The sequence below is a fragment of the Toxotes jaculatrix genome, chromosome 19 (assembly GCF_017976425.1).
Source record: "Toxotes jaculatrix isolate fToxJac2 chromosome 19, fToxJac2.pri, whole genome shotgun sequence".
NCBI classification, from domain to species: domain Eukaryota; kingdom Metazoa; phylum Chordata; class Actinopteri; family Toxotidae; genus Toxotes; species Toxotes jaculatrix.
The window spans coordinates 5,598,131-5,615,303 of record NC_054412.1 but is presented as its reverse complement, the minus strand read 5'-3'; the positions used below and the strand labels follow the sequence as shown (position 1 = coordinate 5,615,303).

Below are 17,173 nucleotides of genomic sequence, written 5' to 3'. Positions count from 1 at the left end.
ACATATATTTGTACTTTGTATTTGTTTTTTTATTTATTTTATTTAGGTACAGGGCACATTAATCAGCATTAGAATATAACGGAAATGTAAATCTGCAGTCCCCTTGTCAGAATTTTAAAATGGACCGACTGCAAAGATGTAAATATGAAGAGTGTGGTATTTAAGTGCCGGTTCCCCCAAATTACTAAAATGTTTTATTCCACTATTTCTGAAATGAGGTGATGATGTTTAATTTAAGGTTAAGTGCAAAAATATGTTGTCTTGTACAGCCTCTTTCAACAAAGACACATTACACTAAACTGTATATATGTGTAGTTATGGTTTCTTGCTCTATCAGTATACAAGAACATGGATTGCATTTGTGCGTGTCTGTGTGTGTGTGTGTGTATGTGTATACCTGTAGCCAGAGTTTGTTGTTGGATGTGTCTCGTCCCGTAGCGATACACTGAAATGTGGCGTTTTGTCCGGCGTTCACCTCCACGTCACCAAGACGCAGGAAATGAGGGGATTTATCTGCAGGAAATGTGGTTGACGAAAAGAATTAAATGAGACTGAATTTACAGCAAGGTTACACATTTCTGTGTTTTTGGTTTCATTTTATTTGTCTGCTAAAAGTGGAAATGAGGTGACAGAGCCAGAGGGCGTTATGGATACAGACAGGTCGGGTTATCACAAACACGCCGTATACATTCAAGGACATTTTTTAACCCTCAGGAATATGTTCATTATTACTGCGATTAGATTTTAGTGGAGTCAGATGAAACCAGAACACGGTGCTGAATTGCCACTGGGAGGTAACATCAATGTCACATCCAGTAAATATAATTCACCTCGCTTTCAGTTCTCAACCACAGCGCTAAAATATGAAGTAAGGCTTATAGACCCTGAAGATGCAGTTCAGCTATGACATTTTTATTCCAGGGAGGTGATTGCAATCATAGATAGCAGCTCCTATGGTGAATGAATACACACACACACACACACACACACACACACACACACACAAACCTGTGTGTCCAGAAATGCAGCTGTGTGAATGAATGCTTCCACTGTGGAGACTAAGTACTAATTCCTTTTCAATTACTTGCTCCTTCCTATTAGAGGTGCTGCTCCTCTGCCTTTAAAAGACTGGGGCTGTTCTTTTATATTTTCTCAGATTCTGGGTCACTTTGGTGACAAAACGAATGTCCAGAAATTTCTTTCAGAGGAACATCGACAACTTGTGACAGAGACAGGAACAACAGGGATTCCGGGACCTCACAAACTGTACAAGGGGACAGTGCAAGACAGTTTATTTCTATGACTTATAATCAATAGAATCTATTAAGAAACAAAATTGTCCTCAAAGATTTCAGTGCTGCTACTTGACAGATGAGCAAAAGAGGTTGTAATTGCTTCCTTTCAAACATGGGGACCCTCCAGGAACATGCCTATGGCTTTAGATTAACAGACACTTCTGTTACCACTAACAGTTTGTCGTCACAACTTCTTTTTTTTGGCCTCTAGCGGTAAGGAAACACTCAGGCACAGGAGAGGAGAAGACTTGAGACGTAGCGAGAATTTAAAATGGATCGCAGCCCTCATCTCTTTCCTGTCAGTTTGAGACAAGACAGCTACTGTTCACTGTGTGTGTATGTGTGTGCAACTTTGTGTGTGTGTGTGTGTGCACGTGGGTTAAAGAGAGAGAGAAAGTGCTGAGTGGTCAAAATCTTCTCTCTCCATGATTGCCCTAATACTGTCCCATTTCCCGCTTCACTCTCTCCTATTCCTGCTTCCTCTCTGTTTCTCCTTCTCGCAATCTCTCTCTCACTCTCCGTTTTTATTTCTCTCATTTTTCTCTACGACTCGTCTCTCTCCTCTCACCGCATCCCTCCTCTCCCGTGTCACCTTCCCACTTATCTACCCATTCAACTGCAACAGAAACCATCCCAGGTACAGTCTAATTAGTGGCCAAAGCTATCAGCGTCTATTCAGCGAACTAGGACTAATTGCTGGCATGCTAATGACTCACCGCATGGGTAGCTGAGCACCTGAATGTCGTCTATGGCGATGAAGCCGGCTTTGCTGTCCGATACCTCTGCTTCAAATATGACCTGAGAAGAGAACGAGAGAGGGGATTTAGCTATTACTGTCTTCGTTATGAACGTTACTACATAGAATCTTTTTTTTATTATTATTATTAAACACAGGTAGTCTCACTGAGATCAAGTCGTGTTTTTCAAGAGAGAGCAAGAATGAAAAAAGTGCAAGAATAAACATGCAGCACAAGCATACACAAACACACAGAAATGTACACAATTTATATAAACAAAAAAAGTGATTAGCTTAATTTGTGTGTTTAGATTTGCAAAATGTGTATTTACCAGTATCATTTGTTAAATTAAACACAGCAGTGATTATTAGAAAATAAAGTCATTTCTGACATTTGTAAAAGGGACAGTCTGAGCAGTGAGAAATTGCAAAGTCTCCAAACAAAACAAAATGACAACAATAAAACTGAAATTACATAAGCTACAGATGCTCTGCTTGCAAATCCCAAACCCTCTACGGCACTGTCACCAAATCATAAACTGTGCCTCTGAACTGAGTTTTGGAAGCATTTAGAAGTAAGCAAGACAATTGCCAATTAAATTTGATGTCAAAGTGATGGATCCAATCTGAATTGTCAAAGAATACCGTGACAGCCCCCAGCGATGTGCATAAAACTGGGTAAACACAAAGCTGCCATCCTGACTGCTGCTGGATTTATACATTCTGGCCAACAAGTCAGGAAGGATAAATGAGATACTTCCTGTAGGATCATAGTAATCTCCTTTGGTACACATAAAATTGCTGCCAAAGAATTGATAATAAGTAAGTAATAAGTAATGAAGCCCAGTGCAGTGAGGTAGAGAATGAAGTGTTAGGGCCCATCTATTTGTTTTTCATTCTTATTTCATTCCTCTCTGTCTTTTCCTTTCTCTGCTTTCATTTCATCTTTTCCTGTCTTAGTTTTGCTACATCTGCACAATCATCCATATTACGGCTGCTGAGAAGTTCATTTAAATTGCAAAAATAAAATGTGGACATTCATTTTTTTTTTCTTTTCACAACAGAGGTGTTAGCAATGTAGGTTGGTAAGTCCATTGGTTTGACCATGACTGAAATATCACAACAACTATAGAAAGAGGAGAACAGAAAAACGAGGAAAGGGATTATTAAATTATGGGCCTTAGTAGTTATTTAATATTGTCACATCAGTTTCATAAAATCTGTCTCTGAGGTAGTGAAGCTATTTCAGTGTGTCTTTGCTGTCTGGTGGATGGCGCTGGGTGAAGGTCCAGAGAGAACAGATCTTTTAACTCAACAGCTCATCAGCTGCAGATCCTCTGTCCTTTGGTCTTCCAGTCATTAGGAGTCTAACTCACAGTTTAAGAAACAGAATGGGATCCAGTCGCTGTTTCTGTGAAACTGTATCCAATACTGTTAAAGTGAAAGGTGAGGCGGTGGGTGGATATTGCCTGTGAGGTTGAGCTGGGAATTATGGGTATTACGGGCGAAGGGCAGGGCAGCCCCTACAACAGATGCTTCCATTTGCCACCATCTCAGTTCATCAACTCATCTCTCTCATCTTCCCTCTCTCCTCCTTGTCCATGTGTTAGCCCTCCTACTCCCTCCACTCGTCATCATCCCTCTTTCTAAACATTCCTCTCCCCTAATTTCTCTCTTTCTGGATCTCTCTAGCCGCCTCTGTTTTCTAACTGTGTTTACTCAGAGAGGAGCACTGTAATGAACAGAGGAAGAGGTGGGAGGAGAGAAGAGGAGGTCGCTATCAAAAAGAGCGACACAGGGAGAAAGAGAGCGAGGGGGTGAGCAGTTGTTGTCATTCATCACCTGTAAAAGGAAATCTGCCGTGAACTGTTTACCCATAGCTTATCATCCCCTGCTTGTCACACTCTCCCCCTCTCTTTCTCCCTCCCCAACCAATCTATCTTGTCTCTCTTTCCTATCATCTTTCACTCATAGCTCACTGCGGAGCACAGCAGCAAGACATCAGTTGACTTTTAATACCTTCATCTCTGTCTGTCTGAAGACCGGCTTGTCTGTCTGTCTGCCTGCCTCCACAGTCTGCTCATCATCACTTGTTATTATATCCACATTTGGTTTCATAGCCTTAACGTGACCTTATGATCTCTTCTCCTTTATCTGCACATGTACACATGAAAATTTATGAATATATTTTTTCTACTTTTTGTATTAACTTCGTTATAAACAAGAGGTGTTTTTACGCCAAGTCTCAGGTCAGTTGAGACGAGTCCAAACCAAGTCTCATGTCGTGTTATATCAAGTCTAAAGTGATTAAGGGCATGTCCAGGACACAAATAGCAAATCAGTAACAAGTCTTTCAGGTCTCTGAATGCAGAATATTATAATGAAATGGCATTTTAATATTACCCTTTCAAAGCTGTGTGTTTTTTACATAGCTAAGACCAAGTCTGTTCAATACATAGGTCTCAAATTTAAAGTTCAGTGTATGAGCTAAAATTTATAGAATTTGTTCTACCTTGATTTTGTGAGAAACGACAGCACCACTGAGGCCTGCAGCTATCACGATCACTGAGGGACTTTAGCAGCTCAGAACTGGAGATTTTAATTTTTTTGTTGTTTTTGTTTTGTTTTCAAATCTCAGTCCAAATCACATGATGTAACAAGTTTCACAGCAGACAAATCAAAGACCCAAGGCTCATTTTTGTCACTTTTCAAGTCTGACTCGAGGCCAAGTCTCAAGTCTGCAGCTCTGTAAATGATAATGAATTTCTGTTTCTTCGAAACCTGGGATCATAGAAACCTGGATGCAGCCATTGCTCACTTGGCTGTTTGCTTATTGAATCTACTCATCAGCCACTTAAAATAAGCGATTCACAGATATGACGGTGGTCCTCTCCGGGGAAATAGTATGCCGTTCTTGCAGATGTCAAACATTCACTGACTCACTGGTCTCATCAGTGTAGGGCAGGATTACTGATAGCTTGTGTTTACAAGTTCTTACATGGGCCAAGCAACTCTGAAGCACTGAAGGCTGAGGACTGACATATCATCACTCCAGAGTAGGGTTGAGTAATACATCCTCTTATCAACCAGTCACATATATGCCGCAGTCTGCTCCTCAGCCCCTGCTCACTTCTCCCTGGCCATGTTTGCCCCTTCATTTCCCCAGACCTGTCATTTTCCATCCACCCACCAGATGTCCCCGGACTTTCTTCCCGTCCCCATATCCATCTGCTCACCTGTTTCCCATCTTCAATCACCTTTATTTCCCTCACCACTCACACACCTGTCCCCAGTTCCCTCATCACCCAAGCCAGTATATAAACACTGTCACCAGCTCCTTTTTGGGTTATCTGTTTATGTTCCTGTGGTTTCCACTGTGTTCCTGCTACCAGCGTGCATTATCCTGTTACCTCTACCTGCCTGTGTGCCTGCCTGCCTGCCTGCCTGCCTGCCTGCTTGTCCACCCATCTGGCTGTAAGCCTTGTTATCTTACAATAAAAGTAACTTCATTGCATTATCCTGTCTTCGAGTCTGCGTTTGGGTTCTCCCTGCCTGTGCTGTTATCAGCAAATTGTCACTCTATATCACTTTGATGCATGCATGTATGGGCACCGAATCAAAAATGTTTAAACCTGCAGGGAGTGGACCTTTCTTTCGTTTCGTGTTATGGTGTGAATCCTTAGATATGTCAGCGCCTGCTGTATCCAAACACACATGAACCAAAGCTTTGAAGATGCAGAAACCACCACATTTTAATCAATTATCAAAAAAAGCTGTTAACTATTGTTTGATCGACTTATCAATTAATTGACCACTTGTGGCAGCTTTAATAAAGTAAAAATTTAATCAGAAGTTGGTTAAATGTATTGCAGTCTATTGATAGTCAAGGAACTCTCATCAGCCTGTTTGGTTTTTATTCAAAATAAAGAGGAGATCAAGGAAAAAACCTAATTATAAGGTCTACCAGTATATTACTGCATGGGTGTGTGTGTCTGGATTCATGTGATCATATGTTCTTGTGCACGTGTGTGTGTGTATGTGTACTAACACGTGTCCTCGTGTGCCTAGTCATCCCTTGGTGAAACCAGGCTCATTACAACTCAAGCTAAAGTGCTAACACAGAAACATGTTCGAACATGAAAAAAATAGCTTCATAACCTCAAATCCAATAACCTGTTTCATAGCCTGAAAAACCTACATAAGCCTCAGCAAACCAGGATGATTATGTTCAATTAAAACATGTTGACACACGAGTTTCAGGCTGGTGATCTCCTCCCATAGTCACTGAGGGGGACTGGGCTCCAGATGGGCCATTTGGAGGATGCTTTCACACTTCGCCTTACAGTAATATTATATGGTCCCCAGGCTGTGTGTGTTAACATGATCTGTGTGTGTGTGTGTGTGTATGCCTGCTAGGACATTCAGAGACAAGCTATCCAACAACATGCACACGTTTGTCAACACCAGCCAACTAACACACGTACAGATAGTGTTGACTGACATAAATGAAGAAAGAAGACACAAACACACACACATGTTCACTATAATGAAATTCATTACAACTGTCCTGCAATGAAGTCTACCTCTGTGAACCTTTGTGATGTTCATCTTACACAGATGTTTATTAAAAACACATACAAGACATAAAAGCATTGACAACCAAGACACACCCCTATGCAAGCAAACACACATACACATGAACGCACATCCACCTAGTTTTTCTCAGTGTCTTTCTAGCCTAATCGTCACCTCCTGAGCCTCAGTCAACACAAATAAATCAGCTGCCTGCCTCACAGCGTGTGTAACGTGTTTGTTCTGTGTGGTGTGTCTGTGCAGTCACATGAACACAACTGGAAATAAAGAAATATGTACATGGGAAAGCAATCGTGTATTAACAGCCGTCGGTTGGTTATTTAGGGAGTTACCTGATATTCATTAGGCCAGAAGGTGGAGACTGCCAGTTCGGCTTTCAGCCAGTCTTTACCTGGACGACAAAATTCAAGTCAACACAAGTGAGTAAAATCACAACAGTGTCAGAATAAGTTTTGAATGAGTGGTGGTCTGAGGCCGTCTTTACCAGTGTAGGACGTCACGTTCCATATGGGGTTGGCCAAAGGACCCTTGTTAACCTAGAGATGACACAAAACACAGAATAAAACTTGATCATAAAATATTTCACACAAAAACGAACGTGGTAACACACTGAGAGAGGTCACCCTTCCATCACTGTGAGATGTATTTAATTATATAACAATAATAATGATGTAATGCATAATTAGACCCTGTAAGACCGTTTTTCAGTCGGAGGTCAGGGTCAGCTACAGCGCAGACCCTCTGGGCTTGGCACACAATGTCTTTCTCAAGGACACTTTAGCAGGGAAGTGCTAAAGTGTTTGCTAATTTGTTACCACATTTAGGTGCAGCCACAACCAGTAAATCACCTTTACCTTTACAAGCAAATGTGTTTTCCAGCAGCTTCCACATATTTAAAGAAAACTTTAGAGGACGGGAAGACGAGAAGACAAGCGTGTTTTGAAAACGGTCAAACATGGAAGTTAATGAAATTTGGTTCACTGGATTGTGAAATACTCTAAAGCCACCAGTATGTCAGATATGTCCCCTCTGATTTATTTCTCAATTAAATAACATAATCTTAATGTGATTCTAAATAATTAATATAAATCTAAAGACAAAAACAACGCTGGTGAGTTGAAGGTGCAGGTTTGCTGTTTTTAAAATTCAATATGTTGTTTGCATTCTTACATAAACTCCTGGTTAAATCAAAGCAGTCAGCAGCCTCCATCACATTCTCGCTGGATTATTTGTGGTTGTGTTTCATGAAATCCAGACCACATATCCCATAAATCCTGTTTTGTTTTGTTTTTACTGAAGAGGCTCTTCACCATCTGCTTTTGTGGCAAACAGAAAACTTTAACTCAGCACTTGAACTGTTCTGGAGTTGTTTTTTTGGATTAAAATAACCTTTCATTTTGGAAGAAAAAAAAAACAGCCTTACACAATGTAAACTGCAGGAAAGGGGCCAGTAAATAGGTTTATATTTGGTCTTGTTTTAATGTTAATGTGCCACAGTAAGGACTGCTTTTTGCTGGAGAGCTAAAACCATAACATTTGAAACAAATACAATCAGTCTCAGTCCATTAAGACAAATAAACCACTGTGTTTCTATTCCATTCTGTTGCGCTGATGCTCAGTACCTTCACCAGGACATTCAGGGTGCCAGGGCTGGAGCCGTCAGGGCTGGTGAGGAGATAGTTGAAGTCGATACAGTGGGTATCGTTCTCCTTCATGACTGGCAGCTGAAATCTGGCCTTTTCGCCAACATCATACTGAGAGACGTCCACATACATGTAGGAACCTGAACACAGAGAAGAAGACAAGGAGAAGGTCACCAAAGATTAAAAAAAAAAAAAATCAACAACTTCACATACAATTTGAGGTGGATCGGGTTCATGTTCTGACCTGAATCACGAACCATGATTTACTTCATTCTTTTTTGCAGCTGTTTGTGCTTGTACACCGCATACCAGCTGAAACTCAGTGCTTGAGCAGACTAGCAATGGTGCCCTCTGAGGAGGTTGTTAGTGTATAGACGCAGTGAGTTACGACTGGACTTGCCAAAGAGCAGACTGTCTGCCCACAGCTTGCGTTACATGCACGGGAACGAGTAAACCAACTTTATTCGCTTCTGTTTTGCTTAAAAATAATCCACACTGAAGACGTGAACATCTTATACAGACAGCTACAACAGTTCAGTGAAGCGAGTGAAAGAATGAGTAAATAAAAAGCTAAATGGTGTTTGGTTTTGAAATTGGTCTAAAGGTTTTCCTTTTGGTTTTTGTGTCATGTGATGCTTGTCACCAGGCACATTACAGTAACCCGACATTCTCCTCTGACTTTGGCTTGAGTCACCATCTCACTAGACTATAACTGCTATCAGTACTGGGAGCTGAACCTATGACCACCTGGTTTCAGGTCAGCATCTCTGATTTATGATTTAGTGCAGGACACAAAGAGCTGGAATCCCTGTTCTCTACTGTACCTTCTCACCTGGTTTGGCCTTCCCTCTTTAACAAACTCACTTTCAAGCAGCGAGTTTCATGTCATGGACAGAAAAAACGCCTTTATTCTTCCCTTTTATGTTTGCATGTTTTTACTCCTGTCTGTTTCTCTCTTCCTTTCTTTCCTTTTGGGCTTACCGTACAAGAATCAGTCCCCCACAGACACATAAAACAAACCCCTGTTCCTATAACTGTGTCATTTGTTTCTCCTTTGTGATTGTGGGGCTGTTTCTTAGCTCGCCAACAACAAATAAACACAGGAAATGGGAAAGAGAAGAGAAGAGAAGAGAAGAGAAGAGAAGAGAGAAGGGGAGAAGAGCAATTTCTTTCTTTTATAGTCTTCATTTTATGTTCTAACAGAATCACGGTTTTCTTTTTCCTCCTCTGCTTTTTTCTTCCACATTTTCTTTATCCCCTCCCTCCTTTCATTTCTATGAAAGACCTGTACAGTGTCCAGGTGATAATGATTACACATGTGTGAGCGTAAAAGCAGAGACGCGTATCAGCAAAGTCAGAATTAGTGAGGCTTGATCACTATCATGTAAAGTGGTCAGCTTGCAGCCAAAATGGCATGCCATGTTGATACCAGTCCCTGCAGTTTGCAGAGGCCCCTTAACCACACTCAAATTTTTCCACAGCATGCAATATATCATTACCTGCAAGTACCCAGCAGCGTGGCATGATTAGTTGCGTTTTTCACAGCTACCCTCGGGGCTATGTTTTTCTGTTTTACTTATTTTGTTTGCATTGTGTTCCTCCTTTCTCTGCTGAATTCAAATATAAATCAGTTAGTTTTGTTATGCTAACATGATGGGACTTGGGAGAAATTTTTCATGCCCTACTTCACGTTGAGGACTATATCTTATACCTGCAGAAGTTGAGTGCAGGAAATGGGAGCTCAACATAATACATGATCTGTTTGTGTGCTGACAGGACAGCCAGTCAGCCCATCCAGATGTTCTAGTAATCAGCTCAGACCTCAACCAGATGTTGTTCCAGTGAAATATGATAAAATGTGATATTTTCCTGCCTAATGTTTAATCTCACCATCTCGCATTAGCTCATCGCAAACTGAGAGACAGTGTTTAATTCGGTTTGTAGAACAGAGGTGAATAGAACTAGAGCTGAAACAATACATTGGCCGATTGGTTTGTCAATATACGACAGAATTAAATACAATTAAACAGAATTAAAAAAAACAATAAAATAAAATACAAAACAATATCTTTGCTCCAGAAAAACAAACACAGCACTTTATCCTAACTGAGTAATTCTATTTGCAAATTATACCATAGACATTATGCACTATACAATGGGCTGTAGGACAATGGTGATTATCAGTTATTGTTTAGCTAATCTGCTGTGAGAAAACACTTTTCTCTGCAGAATAGAGCAGAGCATAACAGGCTTTCAACTGGTGCACACAAACATGTGCATGGACACAAAAACACATCAGCCTTTCAGTACCAAACACTGTATCCTAGTTATTGGTTTGGCGCTTCTTCTCTCTCTTCCTCTTTGTCTTTATCACCCAACCCCAATCTTGACACACACACACACACACACACATTTCTATTGCTGCCATTGAAGTATTATAATAATCCTACATCCTGGTTCTGAATGTCACCAACAAGACCCAAACAAGACAAGAGGCCAACACTATTCTCTCTCTCTCTCTCTCTCTCTCTCTTTCTCTCTCTCTCCAACGCTGTAATCTAAATCCATCCAAAATGAACACACGATGGATGTCACTCCTATTTCTTCATTTTTGGCACTGATGCAAAGATGGTGACATGAGAAAGTGTCTTTAAGATGGCTGCCAAGATGGTGTGCCAGCTAAAAATACTCCTAACAGTCAGAGCCCCAGATATGTCATAACACACAACAACGTTTGCAAAATATAACCTTTAGCACTTTAGCTAATCATAACACCGCATGCTGCAAAATTCTAACAACAAATGGCTTAGGTATAGGGGAAAATGGGTGAATAATATTCGTTGAATATATCCAGTGTAGGGCTGTCAATTTACGCATGCATGGTTATACTGAGATACTAAAAATATTCAAATATGTTCAACAAATTATTAAAGTTCTGCAATATCAGCCTAGAAGACAGAAAAATAACAAGACCTAATCTGAGACAAATATAGCATTGGAAAACATGAGTAATAAAAGACTTGACAGTACATGAAACTGATACAGCACTCATGCTAAGAAAGCAGACCGTGTGATGCCAAGAACATCTGACACCTGAAGTCTGCCAATTTTTAAAATGGCTGATGTCTTTGAACTGCCAAAGTCTAAAATGGCCGCTAATAGAATGACGCCACGATATAACGATGAGGCTAAAAATACCCCCATGACAGCCTTAAGACCCAGATATGTCACATAACAACAACAGCAGCGTGGTAGACAGAGGACAGTGTTGCTCAGCAAAACAATAACAGCCTGCTAATAGGATACTTACTCTTTCAGTATTTTATGGTGCCAACCAAAGTAGGTGGGAAGCAAAATAGCTAACTGCCTCTTAGACTTGACATTACAAGACAAAATACTTACAACAAGAATGTGCAGCTCGTTCAAAATTAATATTTCTGAATTTTTCTTTTCTTTTAGAGCACCGCATAGGTCAACACCTCACAAGTCTCCTTAGGCCATATTCAGTGTCGAGGCCTCGCTGGTTTACTGACCAATCACTGATCTTCATCCCATGTGACCTATGTTAAAATTAAACAGTGATCAAGTATTTTTAAGTACTCAATATTTAATTCTTCCATTCCACTCATACTTTTTAGCGCTATGACTGATTTTCATTTTCATGTGCTCTGTTATTTTCATTTCTAATTCAGTGACAGATTATTTTCTTGATGAATTATTTGTTTTTTCTATAAAAAGAAAATAACGAAAAAATTATGATTACAACTTCCCAGAGCCCAGAGTAACATCTTCAAATGTCTTGTTTTGTCTGACCAAATGTCCAAAACCCAAAGACATTCAATTTATTATCATATAAGACAAAGAAAAATCAGTAAATTTTTACCTTTGAAATTCTGCAACTACAGAATTTGTGCCATTTTTGCCTTAAAAATGATTTAAATGCTTAATTCATTATCTAAATTATTTTAGTTTAACAGATTGTTAACTGTTGTGAAGGCTTAATGTTCAACTCTTGCAGAGACTGTGTCAGAGAGATTTGATTTAATGATAATTTTTAGGTCACTGTTTGTGTGAACAACAAGAGGAATAAGGGAGGCATGGAGAGAATGGCATGCCAAATAGGTTTAGAGTGGTACTGGCTGACAACATTATGAGTCAAGAGTATCTGCTTTAGTCCACTGAGCCACAGAGCCCCAGCGCATGAATGTTCAACTGGCACAACGTACAATGCCAGCGTAGCATCTAGACCCTGCCATGGTGACTAGTGCCAGCATCAGCCCTCAGAGAGATTACACAGAAGAGTTTTATCTCTATTACAAAAACTGCCAAACCATCCCTGCACCCTCAATACTGCCTTAAGCACAAATGGCGATTAGCGACTGGGACGAATCAATGTGGGTTATAAGGAACAAAAGTGTAACTGTTGGCTGAACTATCCAATGACTCTTAAACGATTCTGCATAAAGCTATAAGAAGACTCCTTTACTTCTGCCAACACCTTTGACAATGTACAACCTCCTGAACTACTAATCAGCAAAATAAACTCCCTCCCAAAGGTCTTTCAGATGCCAAATACTCTTAACAACTCCCCGTAAACAAAGGGAGTAGATATCCCTTTGTTTTCAGGGGTCAAAAGCCAAAAGGGTTTAGTGCCACTGCACTAAATCATGTCATGTCCTCAGAGAGACTACAGCTAGCCAGACCAAACTACTTCTAAATTACTGGTGGCTTGGACTGCCTAAGAAATTAACAATTCTAATAATAGGCATTATCCACGTGTCCCTGGGCAAGGCATTTAAGCTACCAACTCAGCCCATCACCCATTTCCTACTCCTCCATCCAAATGCAAAACCGAGCCAAGCGTTCTATCTGTAAACCCCTCCAGCAACATTGTTTTCCATCCACTGTCCCACACCCTGCTGGCATTATTAACACATCAAATGTCAGTTCATGCTCCCGTACCTTTAGGCAAGGCTCTGAACCCCCCCTTCAGCAACTCACATCTCCAAACCATTAACCTGCTCTGCCATCCTCCCACCCCCTCTCATTCCACCAGCTTCTACAGGTGTTAATAGTATGCTAATTCCAGACATTACCCCTACGCTCTTGGGCAAGGTATTTAACCTCTTCAAATGGCCAGCTCTGCCCTCGCTTCATAGTGACACCTCTTGGTATTAATATCACTAAATGCTAGACTTTGGCTTTGTACCACTGGGCAAGGCACTACACTCTTGTATCTTTGCTTAAATATATGCAAGACCACATGTGCAAGATAGCAACCCCGCATTTTGGGAAGAAATGTGTGTGTGTTTGTGTGAAAATCGTAAAGAGCTGGTGTTGAACCGAACCTTTCTCTAAATGTCAGCGAGGCTGGGTTGTCATGATGATAAGCACGAGAGATAAATAACGGCATTACATTGTCATGGTAACAAAGTCATAATCTTCCCAGACAGACGAGGAGGAGAGGAGAGGAGAAGGGGGGATACGAAAGGTAAAGGTAGGAAAGGACAGGGGAAAAAAGGAGAGGAGACAAGTGGAAAGGAAAGAAGATGAGAAGAGACAAAAGCAGAGGAGAGGATATGAACAGAAATCAGAGGAGGGAAGAGGGGAAAAGAGAAAAAAGGAAAGGAGACATGAGGAAAGGACAGAAGATGGGGGGAAAATGGCATAAGGTAAGAGCAGACAAAAGGAAAGAGAAGAGATGATAAAAAAGAGGAACAGAGGTAAGCAGAGAAGAATGAACTTGAGAGAAGTGGACATAAAAGAAATGAACAAACATGTTTGGGGTTGTTATGTTTTCACACGGTTTCTTCCCTGTGGTTAACGTCATTGTTCAGACACCAGTCAACATTGTTACTCTGCGGTTTTAATTTTGTAAAGTCAGTTACTATCTCAACATTGCATAGCTGGTTATTGTTATAACATTTTGCTTTTAACATTGTAAAGTAGGCAACCTTCCCTGTTCCCTGCCATTGATTAATGACCTCATATTCTGTTAATTAGACCCTCAGCCCTGAGGCAGAAAGATTTAATTTCCCCTTCATCATCATCATGGAAGAAAAAAAACAACTGATTAAAGAGGAGAGGAGGGAAGAGGAGAGGACATCTTGGAAAAGAGGTGAGAAGAAGAAAAGATGTGGATGGGATGCAGAGGAGGATGAGATGTCAGTGGAGGTATTCAGAACTTTCCCTTAAGTAAAAGTGGCAATACAATAATGTAAAAATACTCCATTACAAGTAAATGTGGAGCTGGTTTTAACTACTCTACAACATATATATACTCTATATTATTTTATTTTTGTCCAGTGGTTACTTCCGAAAGGTCGCAACATAAATCTGGAGAATTCATGAGATGAGATGATTAAGGGGATAGAAAAAAAAAAAACAAAGTTCAAAGTAACTTCACACTGCTGTTTTATAAGGGGCCACAAGCAAAGCAAGAGGTAGAAACCACTGGTTTAGTCTTTAACATTATATTTTTACTTTCCCCCACTGCGAGGAGCTGGACAGTGTATGGAGAAGAGAGGTCTTTTAGATGACAAAAAAGGACAAAGGAAATCCGTTGTTACCTTGTGGCAGGTCTGGTGAGATGTAGGGCACTTCCTGGGTGTTGATGTGAGTCCAGTCAAAGTCATCATAGGGATCTTGCTGGTAATCACACTGAGAGAAGCCCTCATCAAATGTACAGCTTCCTGCAAAGAGAAACACAAAACGATTTAGTTCACCTCATAGGATCAGTGATTGCTGACTGCATTAACTAAATGTTGTTATTTTTAATCCAGCATGAATTCCTGTCTGGTCTTATCCAGTTAAACTTTTGATTCTTTCCTGTATGTTGTTTTTCCTGTGCGTGTGTTTGTCTCAGCTCATTAACAAACCACCAGGAGTCTGAGCTCCAGCAGCCATCACTCAAGGCCAGTCAGGATCACCTCTGACTCAACCATCAGGGCCTTCAGCTGATCATCTGAGCCCATCACCACAGCCTCGGGACAAGCATGTGTGAGCTGGCCGCCCGTGGCTCCGCCTAAACAGGAAGTCGCTCTAATACAGAGAGACGCCACTTGTCCCTGACGGCTAGCCGAACCGATCAACTCGCAACGATATGTGGCTTGTGCTGGCAATACCGCTTATAGGAATAGCATATTAGCTATCTGATTCACTGACCTAGCAGTGATGTACAGCTTGTGTTAATAAAGTGGCTTAGAGAGATATGGCTAAGAAAAGCCACAGTGCCATCTGATTCAAGTCACTGGTAGTTAGTGGTCACCCAAATGTGTCCTCTGTGCTTGACTTGACATTGGTTGAAGTAAGAGTGTGTAATATTGACAAACTCAAATATTGTGCTGTATCTCAACACAAACATTTACATCAATATTGCAACTAACAGTGAAATATTATTATCTTCTGGATTAATACATAGACTGTCAGAAAAATGATCCATTGTCCGTTGTTGATCCATTCAGCAAGACTTGGCATGATCATAGAGTTTTATTATGCAACTTTGATGTTGCAGCTCAAGTTTTCTGGAGAGCAACTAAAAAAAACACTAAGAAGACACACACACAAAAAAAAAAGGTATACAAGCTCAAGCCACCATGAAACACTATGAGCAACCAGCACTGCAGCAACATAAATCTCCTCACATTCAGTTAGCGGTGCAGCTTTGCTACGTGTGTCCTAGAGCGAGCTGCGGCTGCTGTGATGGAGAACAGAACGACAGGCCCTCAGATACCCCACTGATCTGAGCTCCCGCTACAGAGGGATACCAAGAGGTGACAGCCGCCGCCGGAGGAGAAACAAGTTAACATCAAACTAAGTGACTGTCTTCGGCTGCCGGCTGTATGGCTGGCTGTGACTCACAGCCTCAGAGATGCATTGGATCACATTCCTCTTGGCGTCATTCTTAAAACCAGCCTCTCCTCGTGCAATTCGGTTCACTCCCATTCAATTCAATTAAGTCTCTGTCACAGCAAGTTTACCTCCAGTTATAATGTGAAAAATGCTGGGACATGTAGAGGGCATCAAGCACAGCACGACAACATGAATTTATCCTGTCAGAACTATTATATTATAAACTAAACTTGGACGAACACAATCTACTTCTACTGATGTCTAAAAAATGTCCAAGGGTGTGTGTTTGTGCGAGTGTATTTGTATGTGTGTGTAAAACACCATGACTTCCTGTGTCTCACAGCGTGTGTGTCAGTTTACATCTTGCTGTCAGGTAGCTCTCTCTGCATGGGTTAAAAGAGCAAAGCGTGTTAACTCCATGTGCTGCATCTACAAACCAGTGTACTGGTTCTAAGACAACAAACTACTATATCACCACATAACAATCCATGTTAAATATCACATGCTATTTAACATGTAAATGGGCTGCAGGGTGTTCTGAAAGTCTGTGGATGTGTGTGTTTTAGATGAAAAGCACCTCATTCACATTTAGTAGCTTCTCTTCCAGAGGGGACCTGTTAGCTGCATATCGCAAATATGTTTTCTGTCACTAATTGTTTGTATACAGAAAAGGTCACTTTGCATGCGTTTTGCAGCTTGTGGTGGAAAATAATCTTTGGTTAGCAGAAGAAAAATGTCCTTCCCACTTTCTTACTACAGAAATGGACCTGTAGTAAGAGTTAAAACTTGCCAACCCAGGCAGGATTGTGCATTCAGTTTTATTATATGTCTTCATGCTACATTATACTCTGTATTACGTAATCTTAAGTAAGTCTTTTAGTTTTAATTATGATGAGTCTGACGTGACTGTAATTACAGTTTACAGCCTTTTTGATTTGACCTCTTTTAGAGAGAGAAGGGGAGAGACAGAGACAGAGACAGAGAATGAAGTGTGATCATTTTAGAAGTAGAGGAAAGGGCACTGCTGTTAAAATCAGAACTGCCTCCATGTCTGA

At 40.7% G+C, this 17,173-nt stretch overlaps 1 protein-coding gene across 6 annotated transcripts in view; it reads right to left on the bottom strand.

The window, feature by feature from the left end:
• ptprk (protein tyrosine phosphatase receptor type K) overlaps positions 1 to 17,173 on the bottom strand; it is a 98,673-nt gene that overhangs the window by 43,471 nt on the left and 38,029 nt on the right. For all 6 annotated transcript variants that reach the window (XM_041063881.1, XM_041063880.1, XM_041063883.1 and 3 more), the window contains exons 3-8: positions 14,837 to 14,959; positions 8,247 to 8,407; positions 7,109 to 7,160; positions 6,957 to 7,015; positions 2,012 to 2,093; positions 398 to 513 (exon numbers count right to left, since the gene is read on the bottom strand). In XM_041063881.1, coding sequence (XP_040919815.1) covers positions 398 to 513; positions 2,012 to 2,093; positions 6,957 to 7,015; positions 7,109 to 7,160; positions 8,247 to 8,407; positions 14,837 to 14,959 — 593 coding nt within the window. The remainder of the gene's footprint in view (positions 1 to 397; positions 514 to 2,011; positions 2,094 to 6,956; positions 7,016 to 7,108; positions 7,161 to 8,246; positions 8,408 to 14,836; positions 14,960 to 17,173) is intronic.